Here is a 19013-nt window from a genome sequence, read left to right as displayed (position 1 = left end):
TCTGCGTCTCACACATTGAAAATAGACTTTTATATTAGGTTCACTAACAACGTAGTAATACTTACCTTGGTATAAGACCAATACTGTGGGTTGCCCTAATTCAGCTCATCGCCTAAATCCGATGCCCATACCGCTGTTTGTTTTTTGTATATTCATAATTGCAATTAAAAACATCATTCACAATAATTTCCAATGTTTGAGAAATATTCCAAATGTGCTGATTTACGGCATTTTACAATATTGCGTTATCTAGTAAGGTTGTAGCGGAATTAGAGAAGTATTACTGATATATGTATAATAATTAGAAAACTTATGGCGCTGTTGTTACTGAAATGTTTCATTTTTTACTGTCTTTTATAAAATAATATAATATTTTTGAACAGAATGCTGTAATTTATAACTTATTTAATTCTCTAAACATTTTTGCACTACCTTGCATTCACACCAACACTAGCGACATTAGCGTTCTTTGGGTAGTATTTCTGTTATGTAGTAGTAACCTCTACCGTTTTTATTCTAACGATCATAACATAATTATCGTGAGCGTAGCAGTGGAAATAACATAGAAGTAGCTTTTGTATTTGTAGTTAAGGTACCATGGTATTAGTTGAAATCCTGTCCTTTGGTTCAGAATGGGGTACGGGCGCGTTCTGCCAACTCGGCAGAACAGAGGCAGATTTCTTGTGTGAACAAGTTACAACATGGACGTTCTAAAGTGCCAGAATGAAGTGTTTGGGCTTGGGAGCACTTGAAAATGGAGAGTGGAAGGTCATTTACTTCGCGTTCGTGCTATACTTTCTCCATATCTATAAAATTATATACAATAACCGATCCTTAGCTTAACTATTTTTAAATTTATCAGTTGCAAATACAATAATCTTTGAGGCTTACTAACATGTCGTCGCGTTAATTTTAGTTCATATGATCTTTTATCTACATTCGTCGACCATTCTGAATGGCCGTTGTGAGAATATCACCAAGAACTTCTCACATGCAACAAAGCTGGATTGTCCTACATTGAAACATTTAACATTATTTGCTCTTTCGGATAAATTTTATGTGGTTCATAATCCGTTTCAGGGATTGTTATCGTGGGAATCCAAAGAGCGAATTTTGTATGACTTTCAGTGTAGGCCATACTGCAATAAAGCATGTTACAATCACTAACATTTCTTCTCTCCCTATCCTTGTTTTCATATTTAACCCGCCACTACCACGAGCAACAATCCAATGTAAACAGCGTAATGCCGAGGAAACGCGGGTACGGGAACGATTCGTCGGAACCACCACGGACCAACGAAGGATTGCAGCAACCTCCAGCTAAATGAGAGAAGTATCCAATATAACAGTCTAATTTGGTTCAGACTTAAACAACAATTTAACATTTGTATACATGGATAATTAATTAACTATTTACACCCTGACAGAACTGCCTATCTCAAAAATAGGTAGAAGGGCGGGACGATGGTTGCGAGCCACCCACTCTGTCATCGGTGGGGCGTCGGGCGTGCTAACTGGTTTATAGCATGCGCCTATGGGGCTCCCTGCCTGCACAAATCATGTTCTTCTTTCACTTTTTTGTGAGTTGCTAACAACAATGCCATTAAAGTAAATCCAATACAAGAATGCAGTGCAGAACCTCATAACGCCTTTTTCGGTAAACGTATTTCCCAGCGTGGGGTTTATAGGGATGTCTTGTGTAAACAACGCAGATTTGGCCATGGCTAGGGGGCATGGGCTTTACTAACGTCTAAGTGCGTTGATATAGCAGATTAGCAGATTACTACATTACGTATCAACCATGTTAAATAAACAGAGGTTCAAGTGAAAAAAAAAATGTTTTAGGCAAATCAATATAGAATTACGTTGTTTGATTTGGTCGTTATACAACGTTGTGTGTTCCTGAAACTCACGGCATCTTTCTCTATTTGGCCAACTAGATCTCCTCAGGCTAGCCTTTTGGTCGATGATAGCTTTCATTGTCCTTTCCTTGTATCGGTTGGTATATTCCAGTTGCTTGGTCTTTCCGTATTCGCTTAGGGTAGAGTCTGCATCCTGGGATCATGTGGTGAAATGCTGCCATCTTATACTAGAACGGATATTCGATGTGTAGCGGATGGCTCCCTGGGTGTTCATAGGCTTCCTATAGATTCGAAGCTGAACGACGAACTTTCTTTCCTGGTGACAAGTAGATTAAAAAACGGTAGTTTCCATGCTGCATCCGTCCTTTGGGGTAATAACCAGTCCTCTAGAGAATCCTTTACTGGAACGCTGGGGAAAATAGTGAAAACAGTGCATGGTAAAAACAATAGAAGTATTAGATTAGAACGCTAGGGGCGCTGTTACCTCCATACATTGACTGTGAGGGAGATGAATCAACCACAGTAGCCTTGATTTTCCCCAGACACGATCCACTGTACTCAAAGTGTCAACCTGATTGTTTTGTTTTCTCTTTCGTGTTTATCATATGAAATGACCGATTGAAGTAAAACCAGATCGAATTTGAAAAACTGGTCATTCATTCGAGGCCAGAACCATCGCCGAAGTTCTGGTTGGAGGATTCCTTCCCGGAGCTGGTCTCTAAAATTGCTTCTTGACCCCGGTACCTTCCAGTACCAGCAGAGTGGAGACCGGAGTCCCCCAAGATGACAAAGTGTCCGTTCATTACAATCCGATGATTGCTAAGTTGGACGTTTGGGGAAATAACCGTCTGAGTGCCCTACAGCTCCTAATTCAAAAACTGTGTAACTATCAAATCCAAGAACTTCAAATGAACATCAATTTCCTAATAAACCTGGCCAAACATGGTCACTTCCAAGCGACGGGATGTCTCATCAATCAGCACTTGTTCCCGGTGAAAACAGTCCCGATGAGAAGATCGATCAAACGGCAGTGGCTTACGTCTTGAACGAAAATGCCAGGCCAGCACAAAGAAGTCGCTGGAATCGAATGAAAAAAATCGACCTGGATTGAACTCAGACCGAATTACACTCTGACCAGGAAGTATGTTGGAGAAAAGAGCACAAGATTGAAGTGAAATCAAAAGGAGTGAACTTTTTGATGGAAGCGCTTGGTAGCACGTGAAAAACTACAACACGAGAACCGGATTCCTTCTGCAGACCAACATTAATAGACACGTCTTGCTTTGACATCGTAATTGAGAGCGGATCAATCGCTTTGTATGATGATACTCACACCCGCCGAAGTTGTTCAGCCTAAATTCGTGACTGCCGACAGTGCCATAGAGGGAGCTAACGTCGGTTCCGTCATTGTCCCAATACCAGTAGTGTTGGACAAGGCGTTCGTTAAGCCGAGAGATTCTGTAAAGGCCGGCACTCCCGCTCGCCGTGCTGATTAAGGTTCACCCAATTGTTGTGCCAAAACGCAACGTGTGTGCGATGGTACTGTGACAAAGTTTATTTGTTGATTTCCAAAGTAGGTTACTATGGTTAAATTGGAGAAAATTTGACACTTTGAGTACCACCTGTAAATCTCGCATACTAGATGTTGGTCACAAGGTTTGCAGCGACAATAGCGGTCTAATTTTTATATGTCTATTGGTAAAACCCATCTAAACAAGCTCCGAACGTGGGTGTTAGCGAACCCACTGTGCAGGTAACGCCAGCCGATGAGTTGAGCTAGGATTACCAGTACATTTTGGATATAGTCTGGCGAGTTCAAAATGAAAATCTTGCAAAATCTGGCAGATAATCGTGCAAAAAAGATAGAAGATCCAAATTCTGATGGTTGCAAATGAACAATTTGGGTTCGACGTGGCGTAGTTGGCTGTACGTTTGCTTCATATGCCGTTTATCCATGGGTTTGATTCCCAGCCCCCTGTAGTTCCCATATTTCAGAACAATAAATGTTTGAGCTAAATGAAATAAAATAATCTACAATTAAGCAACACCATAAATACTTTACTAATAAATGGTTGGATCAAAAAAAATGAACTATAAAATACATTATTGAACCAGTTTTGAACTTATTGAAATTGTTTGGCCATTTTATCTACATTTTGTTTATTGTGTATCGATTGCTTTACGATAAGTCCAACCTTGTGTGTTTTTTTTCAAAGGCTTTTTTTTTTTTCTTAAGGCACTCTGTGCTCGTGGCCACTACTGTGCCGGAAGAGGCAGCTGCCTGCGAGAAGATCAGTTTTGTCTCAGTCACCATCTGATACTGACAGAGGATGGATGTGCTCCACAAGCACGGTTCTCCGAGAGGCGTCTTCTGATTGCTGGACGGGTTTTTTGTGGAGGGGGTGGGAATCGAACCCATGACCTTCCGCTTATGAAGCAAAAGCGTAACCTCAAGGCTACAGACCCCCCCATCCTTGTGTTGGTAGCGAACGATAGCAGTCTTGATGGCAGCGACGTTAAAAGCTTTTAGAAATGAACGAAGACTGCGAAAGCTTCCAACCGCTTCGCGGAACGAAGGAAAAAGTTTATTCACTAGCGTAAATTCGAGGAGTAAAGTTGTGCGCGTATCATGTTAAGAGTTTCATCCGAAAAAAATTGAGTCTCATAATTCCGGACACCCCCCCAACACAACTTTTCGTCAAGCCACATTGTTGTAACGTGACGAGGCGGTGAACTACTTCAAATAAATTAGAATAAATTAACGTTACAAACTAAAAAAGAGGTTTATTCCATGGGACACTTTAAAACTTGTTCTCTTCATTGCGAGACAATAGAACATACTACTTGAACAGACATTGATTGTTATAGTATTGGCACATACGACATCGATCCAGATGACAGTCACCTGCCAACGGTGAGCCCGGTGGTAGCTTCTGGGTTAGAGTTGCCAGTGTCCCCAACATCTTCCCTCCTTAATATCTGCGGTACGCATGGAACCATTGAGGCGGGTCTTCGGTTGCGTGAAGAGCGTCTAGGTAACTTGACCGCAGGAGACGAATCGTTAGCAGACTGGAAGTCCGTTGATGAGGTTGAAGTTGCCCTGGCCCTAACCTGGTTGATGTGAGATCTGTTCATCCTCCGGTTGTGGACCCAGATGTTGTACATGACTTTTCCCAGCTTCTCGATTACGATTCCCGGCGCCCAAGTCCACTTATTGCTAGACCTTGGCGTATACGGTGTCCTTAGGTTGGAAACAATCGGGGTTGAGTTGAATTGGCTTGATTTGTTAACGGTTCATGAGGTACATGAAGAAGATCCATGGCTGTTCGCAGTGACCGGTTGTACATGGCATCAGCAGGTGTTTTCCCGTCTGGCACGTTCGGGTTTGGTATAGTCCGATACGTGAGCAAGAAAAGATCGAGAGCATGCTTGAAAGTGCCTTCTCCCTCCTTGAATTTTTCGAATCGGCCCGCTTGAAGGTGTCGACAAATCTCTCGGCTTGGCCGTTTGATTGCGGGTGAAAAAGGAGCCGTTGTGACGTGTCTTACACTGAGGAAACGGAACGTATGAGGTACATAAGAATTTCTTATGGAATAACGACATTAAGAAGTGTTTTGTTCTTCATTCGATAATCTTATAACATTCCACAACAGACTTATGAAATAACAATCATTACATAGACAGATATAATTCCATAAGAAACTCTTTTTGGATATCTAACGCATTGATCATTGACATTCATAAGACAATCTAATGGAGTACGATTTTCTTAACAATTTCATACGAAAAATCTTATGAATTACGTGGAGAGATGCTAATAACAAAATATTCACGATTGAGATTCATAAGCGCGCGTATGACAATGATTAGTAACACTTGTGAAAAAACAGTCGACTTCCTATCAAAAACACGTAAGAATTTCATACGAAATTCTTTTGGAATAAAGACATAAGAAGCATCTAATGAGACTCATAAGAAAAACTTGTGAACTTCCATCGATCATTGCGTTCATAATTCAAATAGGTATTTCAAATATGGTACACAAATTATGTCACGCTAAATTTCAAACTTTTTTCGACACCCCCCCCCTTTGTCACGTTTTTTGTATGAGTCCTTCGAAAATTTTGTAAGGCTGTCACGCTTGGCTTGACCCCCCCCCCCTTGGAGCGTGACGTAATTTGTGCATGACCCCTAATATCATAAGATACTCTTATGAAGGATCATAGATATCAATTTATGGAATTCTTAGGACCATTATGTATTTAGAGAAATCGCTCTTTGAATTTAGGGAAAATAAAGATATTCATAAAATCTCTAATGATAACGACAAGAATTTCTTGTAATATCGGACGTTTTGTGTTTCATAAGAGTCTTATGAAAGAGAGAAATCCAGTCAAGAAATCAATTCACAAGCGTTCTCTTATGAAATTCGTACGCAGTTTCTGGCTCAGTGTACACCGTTTACGTTGCAAAATTGACTAAACTCGCACTCTTGAACTGGGTGCCCGTTGTCTGTGACGAAGAAGCTCCGGCATTCCTTTGTTGGCGAAGAGCGAGCGAAACAGGTTTGATGGTGGCTTTTGTCGTGATATGCCGGGTTGGAAATATTTCCGGCCAATTTGCTGTAAGCATCGATGACGATGAGATAAACATAGCTGCGAGCTATGGCTTCATCCGTTGCACACCTGGATAACCCTTGTGCAAGTTGATTCAAGCATATTTTCCGGTACGATGTGGGGATCACCAATCGGTCCCCGAACATAATGCAGTCTTGGATGAATTGACAACCCTTCTTGACGGTCGCGGAATCGTCGTAGGGTAAAAGCACCGGTTTTGGCCAGTCTAAGAGAAAATGTCGATAAAAATTAAATGAAAAGCCGTTTTTTTACTACAAATATGTCAAATGCATGCTTTCAATCCATATTATGTGTGTAAAATATCAAAACTGAGCTATAACCATTTTTTCGCTTTGAAAATCCCGTTGGTCAATATAGGCCAACCGGAACCAGTTTCGGCCAGAAATTTAACTTCGGTTCCTAAATTGGCCAATCGCATTGATTTCTCATAAGAGTGGCCAAATTAGGAGTGACCTGGTCAAATTAGGTGTATGGGAGTTAAAATTATAAGGATAATTAATTGTTTTCTTATGTTTTGAATCAATTTGGACGTGTATATGAATGTAGCTCTATCATATGAATGTGATCTACTGAACACAAAAGGTTTCATGCTGATTGGCTATGTAAAACGATGTATAATCCCTATGGCTACAACTGGCGTATGGCCAAAACCGGTGCTTCTACCCTAGTTCGCTGTCCAGCGAAACGAACTTTGATATGGACCAAACGTCTCGACGAAACGGTAAACGTTGCGAAGAAACTGGATCGGATTCGGTTGCTTGTTGAACCATACTGAAACTTAGAGGTAAACAATTTACGCTATTGACCGCTACTGACCTCAAATCTTCCTCCAGGGCTGTGTACGCAACGACAAAATCTTCGTCTGGCTTCGCATGCTGGTTGATGAGCCTGGACAACACATCAGCATTCCGAACTTGTCAGTGGAGATGTATTCCATGGAGAAATCGTAGTTGAGTAATGTGGAGGCCCATCGTTGGAGCCGGTTGGCGTGTAAACCGGAATCCCTTTTTAGGACCCAAAAAATTCGTAGTAACGGCGCATGGTCTGTTTGGAGCCGGAATCTTCTTCCAAAAATGAATTTATGAATTTGGTTACTGCATACACTATCGCTAGACCTTCGCGATCGGGCTGGGAGTAGCCTTTCTCAGCTGCAGTAAGTGCCCGAGAAGCGTGCTGGATGACCTTTATCTGCCGTCAGGGAATCTATGATTTATAGTTGCCCCAACTCCAACCGATGACGCGTCGGCGGACACTATTATTTCCTGCTTTGGGTCATAATGAGTGAGCAGTAGGTCTGAGGACAATATTTCCTTAAATTTGTTCAAATGCCTGCTGGCATTCCGACGTCCAGTTGAACGATGAGCTATTTTTGAGTAACTCGTCCAGCGGATAGCGCAGAGTCCTCATAATTTGCGACAAAACTTCCCATAATAATTTATGGCTCCCAGAAAGGAACGCACGCCGAAGAGGTCTTTTGGTGGTGGCATATTCTTTATAGCTGCGATTATGATAGGATCCGGGCGGATTCCATGGCGATCTAACAGAAGACCCAAATACCCCGAGTTGATGTTGCGCAAAAGAGCATTTTTCTTGGCCGTATGATGAATCCATACTCTTGCATCCGCTACAGAACAGCGTGCAGATTGCGTTGGTGCTCCTCGGCGTTTTCGCCACCGACCATGACATCGTCCAAATAGCCGTAACCCGGGAGTCCAGCCAGCATAGTGGTCTATCATTTGCTGGAATGTTCCTAGAGCAGCCTTCATACCAGGTGGTAGTTCGATTGTATTGATACAGACCTCGGTGTGTATTGATGGTAAGCATCTTGCGAGAACCTTCATCGATTTCCATTTGCAGGAACGCATCGGACAAATCGATTGTGCTGAATACCATACAGCCCGCTAACTTGGAGAAACTATCTTGTGTCCCCACAAATCCGTATGCTACCATTTGCCTTCCTGACCACGACGATTAGCGCTGCCCATTTCGGAATAGTCCACTGGTGAAATGATGTTCAACCGTTCCAAGTGATCGAGCTCTTAATCCACTGTAGGGAGCATGGCGTAGGAAACTGGTCCTACGAGGGCGGTAAACCGGTCGACAAGACTCTTTGAGGGCTAATTTGATTTTAGTCTTGTTGCACAGGCCCAGAGAATTGCTGTATTAGCTTGGGGTACGCCTTCTGCAAGGAACTGGACATCAACTGGTAAACCGCTTACCTGGTTCAAAAGTTGTCCATCGGCAGTGACCAAAGGTTAAACTTATCGATGAGATCGATGCCAAGGAAGTTGAGTGAACGCTTGGAGACGAAAATTCGGCCCTGCTGAGCCAAACCGTTGAACGACACCTCACATGCAAATTCGTACTCCAATTCGAGTTGTTCACCTGATGCTGATTTGGCGATCTGTGTTGCTGGAACCACTGTTGGTTGGCAAGTTGCTTCCAAACTTGTTCGGACCAGTGTTGATAGACTCACACTCAAAATCTCAATCAATTACGCTCTCCCGTGAGAGCAAACTCATTTGAGATCTGCTTCGTAAATCTCAGCTTGAGGATTTTGATGCAAAATCAACTCAATCAACTCAAACCCGTAAAAAAATGATTCAGTCGCAAAGCCCGGTAAAAACTCGTGAAACCCGAATGTTGTTGTTTATGTTAGAAAGGATTACTATAACTTTACCAGACTAACATTAAAATATTGCCGTGTGTGAGTAAACTGCGGAAATACGAAGACAATGAGTTAAAAAGGTGAGCCAACTCATCCATGATTTTTTGACTGCTGAGTTGCAATGATTGACAACTCACACATGATAAATCTCAAGCGTGAGTTGTGAGAAATTGAGTTTTTCACAACACTGGTTCGGACACAATGGTTATGTCCGATGCTGTGTCCAATTGCAAACGCACAGGCACAACCGTTGATTTGCACCTGCACCAAACCTACACTTGCTTTGGACATTGCCGACGGATAGTGCGATGGTCTTCGTAGGAGAACTTACCGCTACGCTGCTTATTTGGCTTGGATGACCATTTTGTACTCTCCTTTCAAGCCGCAGACGAAACATCAAGCACTTAAATTGCTGGCTCGGACATCTTCGACAGCTCGGATTCTACGCACATTTTGTTCACCCGACACGCAAAAGTGACGTAATCTTCGTCGGGGCTTTGGTGATGGAAAGTGTACTGTAGCGTTTCTTCACCATTGATTCGGTGGTCCCGAACAGCGTCGTGAGCTTTTGTACCGTGACATCGAAAGTGAAGTCTTTCGGTGTACTTGGAAGAAAAAAGCTGACGTGCCTATAATGCTCGTTAGTTTCCCAGGCGACGCAAAAATAACCTGACTTTCGCATCATCATCGAGTCTGCGCGCATCCTTCGCAAACAGGTCTTCATACTCCGCAAACAAATTTTTTTTGTACCCGGTACCCCCGTTGGTTTGACCACATTTAATCTGAACACTTTTTTAATTTGTTCCCCGCTAATTGCACATCGTTCAGATTAAAAATGGTTCACACGTCATTGAGCTCATGGAACAGAGTAAAGTGGAATGGAACGCTGTGGAACGGAACGCAGAATCAAAACAAAACAGTGAAAGAGGTGACCAGAAACACGTTTCTAGGGTGACTAGATGTTCAAATTAAAAATGAACCCCGATGGTTTGCATGAGGTACCGTTCAAGTTAACGGCGTGTACCTACCAAAGCCATGGTAGAATTAAGAACTGCACCAACAATTTTCAATCGACTACAAAAATCTGTTAAGTTTACTATAATTTGGTGAACATCACTGAGCAGTGCAGTAAATTTGACTATGTCCATAGTATCATCCACTACAAAGCATTGTATTTTAATCCGTGACACCCAACCGTACAACACAGTGTGGTCAAAAGTATGATGCTAAACTTCTCAAACCAAGATTTTTTCTAGTCAAAAATACTACAACTCTGGTTAAATCAACAGAAGAAATTTTCTTGTGTAGTGATGTTGACTATGTTTTGGTAGAGTTAACAGATTAATGTAGTCGGTTGAAAAATCGTTGGTGCAGTTCTTAATTTTACCATGGATTCAGTAGTTTCTACAATAAAATTAATTTCAGTGTAGAACACAAACTTCAACCGAATAGTTTGGTTAGTTCAAACATACACCGAATTCTTTGAAGCTTCTCTCGATACTACTTAAAAGGTGTTATACTCTATCCCGAACGAAGATTTCCCGTCAACAGTGGGGGATATTATTACTATCAGATGTAAGGGGATTGATTATCACGTCAATAAGATAAACACCTACTCTCAATGGTAAATAATCTAGAAAAATGGGTTTTATCATCCTCTCTCTCTTCGGAACCTTCGTTCGCTGTGGTTTTTTATCAAGCTTGTTACAACATGCAAAACATTGCCGATCATGGACCGAATTACGCTCAAACTACGGAAATGCGTTGGAACAACCCAACATTGAGTGGAATCCCGTCTCCATGTAGGACTCTATGCTATTGTAAAATTACTGTTTTGGATGTATTCGAGTAAAATTACATGTCACTATATATTTTTTGGTATAAACCAGCACAATTGAGCTGGATATATTTTTATTCGAAATGGCTAATTCAAGATCGGATTCACATAAACTTTCTCTTCGTCCTCGATTTCTCCATACTCAATGAGTACATTAACCTTTCGATCGTCGCGCGAATTTTGTAACGCTAGTAGTCCCGCGTTGTACTTTGGTTTTGCGAATATCCCAGTAGTCTGGACCACTTAGAAAGATGACGTCTTCGGCAAAATTGTTCAGTTGCTCAAGGCCTATCATTATTTTAGCCAAGAGATTCGGCATTTTGCCACTAGGTGGCGCTAGTGAGCATGAAACATGTGTTTTCGCAGATCTCAGAATCCTGACCACTTAGAAAGATGGCGTCTTCGGCAAAAGTTGTTCGGTAACTCAAGGACTATTATTGCTTGAGCCACCTTGGCAGCTCTAGTAAACATAAACATTTGTTTCGCATATATCTCAGGAGCCTGGTCACTTAGAAGATGGGCGTCTTTCGGCAGAGTTGTTCAATCGCTCAAATTCTTTCTTTGTTTAATCCTTAAAGTTCGGAAATTTTATAAAATAACGATAGTTGCTGTGCTTCTGAACAACTTTTGGCCGAAGGTGCCTGTGTAAAAAGTCAAGATCCTACAGTATTCGTAAAATAATAATTTTATGCCTCACTAGCGCTACCTGGTGGCAAAATATCCTATTCTTGGTTCATTTAATGATAGCCCATGAGCTACTGAACTACTTGGCGAACACACTATCTTTCTAAGTGATCAGGCTCCTGAGATATCTGCAAATTAAAAGTTTCATGCTCACTAGCGCCGCATAGTGATAAAATTTTGAAATCAACCAGCTCGAACAATGAATAGGCCTTAACTTACTAAACAACTTAGCCGAAGACGCCATTCCTTCTAAAATGGTCAGGATCCTAAAATATCTGCAAACAAAAGTAAAACTTCCATGCCTTAGTGTCACCTAGCGGTCAAATTCCGAATTAAATGAGGTACCAGAAGATAGCGCTAGAACAACTTTCCTAAGGACCCCAAGTTTCTATATTATCTGGATTTGAGATGTACCGATTTCAAAACTGGTGGTTTACTCAAACCGTAAATAGTGCGTTCATTAATCAAGCGACTTCCATGTATATTTGTTGATTTTACCAGTATTATAAAGGCCTATACTGTAAATAAAACGTTAGAGTATGGTTTTTAAGAAGATTCTTGAGGAATACATTTGGTTTTGGTGTCGATAGATATCCTTGTTTGCAAAATGATAGCATATAAATCACAACTGTTGTACACAGTACAACAGCGCGACAGCCCGAAGGTTAACACCTCATAAAGAATACAATTCATTCTCGTGCGTTATCACAATGGGGATTTTTTTTTATTACCGTACGGGTTTGGGCCGAAGGGTCTCAGATTTTCATGAAACTTTTTCCCACAGGCAGGGCTCATGGATATAGGAATAAAAAAAAATTGAGAAAAATTCAGGGTCGCCTATTTTTCCGGAAAACTCAGGTGGAATTTTTTTGTTTTCCCTTGACACTACTTACTTTAAAAAATCATAACTCAAGAACGAAGCATTGTAGAAACAAAGTTTTTATATGAAAATTTTAAGCAAATTTTCTCAAAATCCAAAAAAAAATATGAACTGGAAAAGTTTTTTCACAAAATTTTCCACCGTTGGAAAATTCGTAAAGAAAAGCGGAAAAAACTATGCCCGAACTTCGTGGAAAATTTTCAAAAAAAATATTTTCGAGAAGGTTAATTTTATAAGCTTTAATCACCGAAATTTTTGGAATGCACTTTTTTTTCGTTTTTGAGTTATGGCCAATTTTGTGAAAAATGGTCCAGATGTGCCATATAAGACTTTTCTTTGAAAAATCATAACTCAAGAACGAAACATTGTAGAAAGAAAGTTTTTGTATGAAAATTTAAGCAATTTTCTCAGAAAATCAAAAAAAAAATGAACTGGAAAAAGTTTTCCACAAAATTTTCCACCGTTGGGGAAATTCATAAGAAAAGCTGGAAAATCTATGCCCGAGCTCGTGGAAATTTTTTAATAAAATATTTTTAAGAAAGAAACTTTATAACCTTCAATTCTGGTAACTTTTTAGGATGTACTTTTCTTTAAATCCTGATCTATGGTCAATTTTGTAAAAAAATGCCAAAGATTTGCCATACATGCCTTTTCGTTAAAAAAATCATGACTCAAGACTCATCATGACTTGTCGAACCGGATTCAAATTATCTCAAAAATATGAAATTTTTGTAGGCTGACCATACGTACCGTATTTAACGGGACAGTACCGTTTTCATCCCTTCGACGGACTGTCCCGTCGTTTAATGTAAAATGCTCGAATTGTCCCGTATTTTAGGAAATGGAGATTTGGCACATAATTTTCAACACCAGTAAAAAAATAAAAATAACAACATAACAAACAGTTTTTAGAAATATTTCAAAGTTTATTGTCTTACTCATCTATTTTCCAAGCAATTATTAGTTTCTCTAACAGAGATAAACTTGATCCGTACATGCTTTTGCTTAACTTTTTGCGTTTCTTTACTCATATTTATGTCTAATTTTGGTGGATTTCCAAAATACGGATCTTCATAAGATAATTATTCATATAATACCTAAAATGAAAAACAACAACTATGTGTTTACTTCTGATACGCAATTGATTGGATTAAATGTTTAAAAATAGGATATTTCAATAAAGTAATGGAATATTAGAAAAGTTACGTTTGAATTTGAAAACATGAAAAGTGTAACGATTTTTTTTTTCGGAAATCAAAGAATGAGCTTCGAGGTTCTTTAGTGATTTTTATTGAATCATACAGACATGTAGCTTGGGATTGTATAATCTGGTTCTGCTACTTTTCCTCGAATGGCGGTTTCCCGAATGTCGTTCTCATAACGCCAGTTTGCAGAATGCTAGTTCCCCGAAAACCCCGTTTCCCCGAATAGCTCAGTTCTCCGAAAAGTTCTAAACACTCATAATTGTCATAACCTTTTCATTTCAAGGTGGTGAACAATATGTATTTTTGGCAATATGTATTTAGTCGAGAATGATCAAATATCTCCTTCTTTTGTAGCTTATCGATCTTTCTAATTCAACACTATCTTACTACCAGAAGCAAAGTTCTGACCATTGAATCGAGAGATTGATTTGATTGACATAAGAGATAAAAGATCTGAAGATAATATCAACATTTTATTCCTGGAACTTCTGAGCCATAGCTAAATTTGATGTTGGAAGGTCTGAGGAATAGCTCGCTGATGGTGAGATCTTATAAAAGTTAAAAAATTTATGTGCTAATAGTATTCCAGGAGTAAATTTTAGATATTATTTTCGGATCTTTTATCCCTTATATCTTTCAAGTTAATATCACTTTTGTATGTCCATATCAAAATTTGCTATTATTTAGCTTTTTCGCCTGCTCGGGTAAAGACTATTGTTGCACTTTTTTGAGCTGCATTGCTTTAAGCCTGATTTGCTACTGAAAAGGAATCGCTAAAGAAATTTCTCGCCGATTCCTTGCAGAAATTTTCTACAGCGACTCCCATTTGAACTGACAGTTCTTTTCAACTGCGTACTGCGATCAGAAAAAAGCGCATTCTTGATCGATTCCTGGCAGAAATTTTCCATGCATCAAGATAGGCCGAGAAATTACTTGTCAGCAGCGAATCAGGCTTTACAAGGGAACGGGTCATTCGGGGAAAATGGCTTCAGAGAAACGGGCCATTTGGGGAACTGGAATTCGGGGAAAAGTAGCACAATCGCATAATCTATGTCTTTTAAAATTGTCCCGTTTTTATCTGGTTGGCTTATGGTCAGCCTAAATTTTTGAAATGGAATCAGTTTCCCAGGACATTTTTCACTGTTTAAGAAAAAAAAATGAAAACCCGATTAGCTATTCCAGCTTTCAAACAAAGTATATTTGAAAAGAGCGATCAATAAGATCCAATCCTACAATATTTTTCAATACTTGGAATGGAAAAGAAACAGTTTTTTCAGCTTTGCTTAACGGTGTAATGTTTCATGAAAAATATAATCCAATCCGACTTATACTTCATTAAAACCAATCCCATATCGTTTCTCTCAGATCTTTTAAAAAATTTGCAATTGCTTTGATAAATAAAACCTTGTTTTTCTGATGCTTTGAATGAAATATGGATTTTCAAAGAAAAGGCTAATATGGTCATTTTTCACAAAATTGACCATAACTCAGGAACAAACAGAAAGTACATCCTAAAAGTTACTAGAATTGAAGTTTATAAAGTTTCTTTCTCAAATATATTTTAATAGAAATTTTCCGCGAGTTCGGGCATAGATTTTCTAGCCTTTCTTTATGAATTTCCCTAACGGTGGAAAATTTTGTAGAAAACTTTTTCCAGTTCATATTTTTTTTTTGGATTTCTGAGAAAATTTGCTTAAATTTTCATACAAATACTTTCTTTCTACAATGTTTCGTTCTTGAGTTATGATTTTTCAAAGAAAAGTCTTATATGGCACATCTGGACATTTTTCACAAAATTGGCCATAACTCAAAAACGAAAAAAAAGTGTATTCCAAAAATTTCAGTGATTAAAGCTTATAAAATTACCTTCTCGAAAATATTTTTTTGAAAATTTTCCACGAGTTCGGGCATAGTTTTTCCGGCTTTTCTTTACAAATTTTCCCAACGGTGGAAAATTTTGTGGAAAACTTTTTCCAGTTCATATTTTTTTTTGGATTTTTGAGAAAATTTGCTTGTATTTTCATATAAAAACTTTGTTTCTACGATGCTTCGTTCATGAGTTATGATTTTCCAAAGTAAGTAGTGTCAAGGGAAAACAAAAAATTTCCACCTGAGTTTTCCGGAAAAATAGGCGACCCTGAATTTTTCTCAATTTTTTTTTATTCATATATCCATGAGCCCTGCCTGTGGAAAAAGTTTCATGAAAATCTGAGACCCTTCGGCCCAATTTGTACGATAATAAAAAAAAATCCCCACATGTAAAGAGAAAATTGATCATAAATGTGAAAATATAAATGGTCGCTTCATTATCGAATATAGGAGAATGCAGGTTCAGATCCTTTTATTTCCATAGAAGTTTCTATCTTCCTTTACCTAAAAAAAATATATATTTAGAATTATTAAGCTTATTTGTACTTACCTGTACCTACTTTGCAGTTGAAGTCTATTGGCTTGCGTTTAAAGTGACATGGGAAGCCATACGCTATATTTTTTTTTCAGTCTTAGTATGTCAAAACACGAAGTGGTACGACCTTTATTGCTTTTTTTTATGAAGACAGAGTATGAGCTTACAATGATGGAATTTCGGCATCAATAATAAAACCTTCCAGCTATTGTAGATTAATGCACATGTCTTATATCAATGTACTGAACAAAATATATACACAAAGTAAACGTATAGTTTGCCACTAAAATTTCGTGAATTAATAATTATAACATAGTATAAAAACAATTTTTCCACGAGACGTCTCGCCGTTTTTCCTTTCTTTAAAACTATGACTTAAAATTCTCTCTTTTTACAAGGAAAATAATGGTACTACTTACAGAAAACAATTTAAAAAATATAACTGTGCCAGAAAAACGAGAGAGCCTTCACTGCGAATGTTGCGTGTCATTATATGTATCGTTAAAATAGTCATTATTGTGCTTGTTGAGTGTGTGTGTCGAGATGTGCCGATTCACTTGGATGAACATGGTTCAAAATCACATTTTGGTTGTTTTAGTTGTTTGCGGTTCCGAGGCGTAGACGATTAGAACTCCATCTCTTCCATGGTCCTCGATAGTCGATTGCTATCGATGCGCCTTCGTTGGCTTCTTCGGACCGCGTCCGCCCTGCGGTACGGTTCGTTCTTCAGCCCCAGCAGAATGTCCTCCAGGGCTCCGTTGTAGACCTCGTCCTGCTGAAGGAGCTTCTTCTCCCGTACCGAGTTGGTCTTGGTCTTGAGCTCGTTGATGACCGCTTCCTGTCGTGCGAGAATATGAAGAACAATCGTGATAAAGGGTTAGAGGTAGTTATCATTGGTTCACAGTGTTTCAGAAGGTTCTACCAAGTAACTTTGAACCACTGTGAATACCGAGTTCACTGCCATTGAACAGTGGGCGAAGGCTAATGAAAAGCAGAATAGAATTTCTTTTCTCGTGTCGAAATGAAAAATCATAAAAAATCAAAAGAGACTGGTTTTAGCCATCACACGCAGCCGCAAACATATTTGTGATGCTCGTTTTGCTTTAGTAAGTTAGCTGTTTAGTACCTACCATACACATAAATAAATGAAAATCGAATTTAGTACTACAGTCAGTGACAAAAGTTAAAAATCAAATGCTGTTTTCCCTACAAAATGCCAAAGTTTGAAGATCTGTATCTCAGCTTCCGGTGATCCAAATTGACTGAAATTTGGATGAAAAAATTTCAGTTATTTTCTTATGAGTTTCAGAGGGTTGTTCAAAGACAAAAGTAAGGAACCGAGAGATTTTTCGATTTGATTGAAAAACGGTAAACTGAATCGCTACAATGACACAAGATATAGAATTGTTTTCTGCTTTTGATCAGTTTTAACCCACTGTGCATTGGGTCAATAGTTCAGCGAAGCGAAAAGCGTTTCCAAGCGGTCGGTTAGATTAGTTGATGAGCATTTTGTGCAGTTAATAGCTTGAGCATAATTACACGTGCACGTACGCGATTAGGCGCCATGAATTAAACATAAGCGTGCAATTAACCTTGGAGATAGTCGTGCGAAATCTAACGGTACGAATCATGGTAATTTCCCCCTTTTCACAGCTGCCGACTTAAGTCGCGTGTGGGTGGCTTCTGCTGTGCGTTAAAAGCGATTAAGCATTCCCCGGTGATGCACATGTGAATTAGTACACATACCCTACTTAAATGTGGGAAAATGTCTTTTTGTTTGATTTTACCTACCAACCAGCAGCTCCAACCCAGCAACAAAGTCGACAATAAAATAACAAACCGTTTTTATGTGCAATCATACCAACAATGAATGCTTACAAATTGTTTTTATTATCGCTTTGTGTGTTGACTGTTAAAAGATTAAATAAATTATCATATGAATTAAACTAATATAGAAATCGTGTTACTTTGCATACCTTCTTTCAACGCATTGGGTAATGATGTACTTCTAGATTATTATTTTTAGCAATGGAATTCTTGAAAGCATTCCTGAAAGAATCCCTAGAGAAATAAACGTGGAACTCGTACAGCAGCTTTCAAGCGATCTCCTAAAAGTATCTGGAGTAAATCCTGGACTCTTAAGAAATATTAACCTTTACGTTACCGGCCTCCGACAAGACATTTTCAAATGGCTGCCATTTCGTCAATTCCCATTCGATTTTTTTGAAACCACCGTCAGTTTACTTTAAAAAGGTGTCAGTTATTCGTCATAAATGGAGAATGCTGAATTCGGAACCATGCCGGAGATATTCCGGATTGTACTGGGGTCACGAGGGTGCCAAATTCGGGAATTGTGATTATTTTTCTATTTATTTCAGCTACAACACTAAAGTTTTTATGTAAAACGTGAGATAATGGTCGATTGTCATCATTTCAACATAATTTGAATAAGTGGACCGTTCCGGAACATCGTAGCCGGTTCCGCCAGGGCCAGTTTGGGGACATTTCCGTTTCATGTCCAAAACATACCGTGCGACGTCTCAATCTTCATGAATTCGGGAGACCATGTCAATAAAGGAAGAATAAACTAAATTCCAATAGATTTGGCCACTCCAGAGCACCTGACACATGTTCCGCCAGGGCCTCTTTGAGGACATTTCCGTTTTTTGTCGGAAACATACCGTGCGACGTATCAATCTTCGTGAATTCGGGAGAACATGTCAATAAAAGAAGAAAAACTCCGGAAAAAACAAATGTGGCCACTCCAGATCTCCTGGCACAGGTTCCACGAAGGCCTCTTTGGGGACATTTCCGTTTTATGTCCAAAACATACCGT

General features: G+C 39.3%; 1 protein-coding gene and 1 long non-coding RNA gene across 2 annotated transcripts; both read right to left on the bottom strand.

Annotated features, from left to right (window-relative positions):
* Positions 1–16383: 16383 nt before the first annotated feature.
* Positions 16384–17054, bottom strand: LOC110680963 (formin-like protein CG32138; the record flags this gene model as incomplete). Its single annotated transcript, XM_021856736.1, has 1 exon — positions 16384–17054. A coding segment is annotated over one exon (252 nt), but the record flags the coding sequence as incomplete, so codon positions are not given.
* Positions 17055–17289: 235 nt separating this feature from the next.
* On the bottom strand, positions 17290–18286 carry LOC110680962. The gene is made up of 2 exons (XR_002503045.1): positions 18154–18286; positions 17290–18086 (listed from the first exon to the last, which is right to left on the bottom strand). It is a non-coding gene; the product is annotated as an uncharacterized LOC110680962 (long non-coding RNA).
* Between the last annotated feature and the right edge of the window lie 727 nt (positions 18287–19013).

This window comes from Aedes aegypti, unplaced genomic scaffold, assembly GCF_002204515.2.
Source record: "Aedes aegypti strain LVP_AGWG unplaced genomic scaffold, AaegL5.0 Primary Assembly AGWG_AaegL5_hic_scaff_2223_PBJ_arrow, whole genome shotgun sequence".
Classification (NCBI taxonomy): Eukaryota; Metazoa; Arthropoda; class Insecta; order Diptera; family Culicidae; genus Aedes; species Aedes aegypti.
Note: the sequence above shows the minus strand (reverse complement) of the source record. Positions and strands in the feature narration are given on the sequence as shown.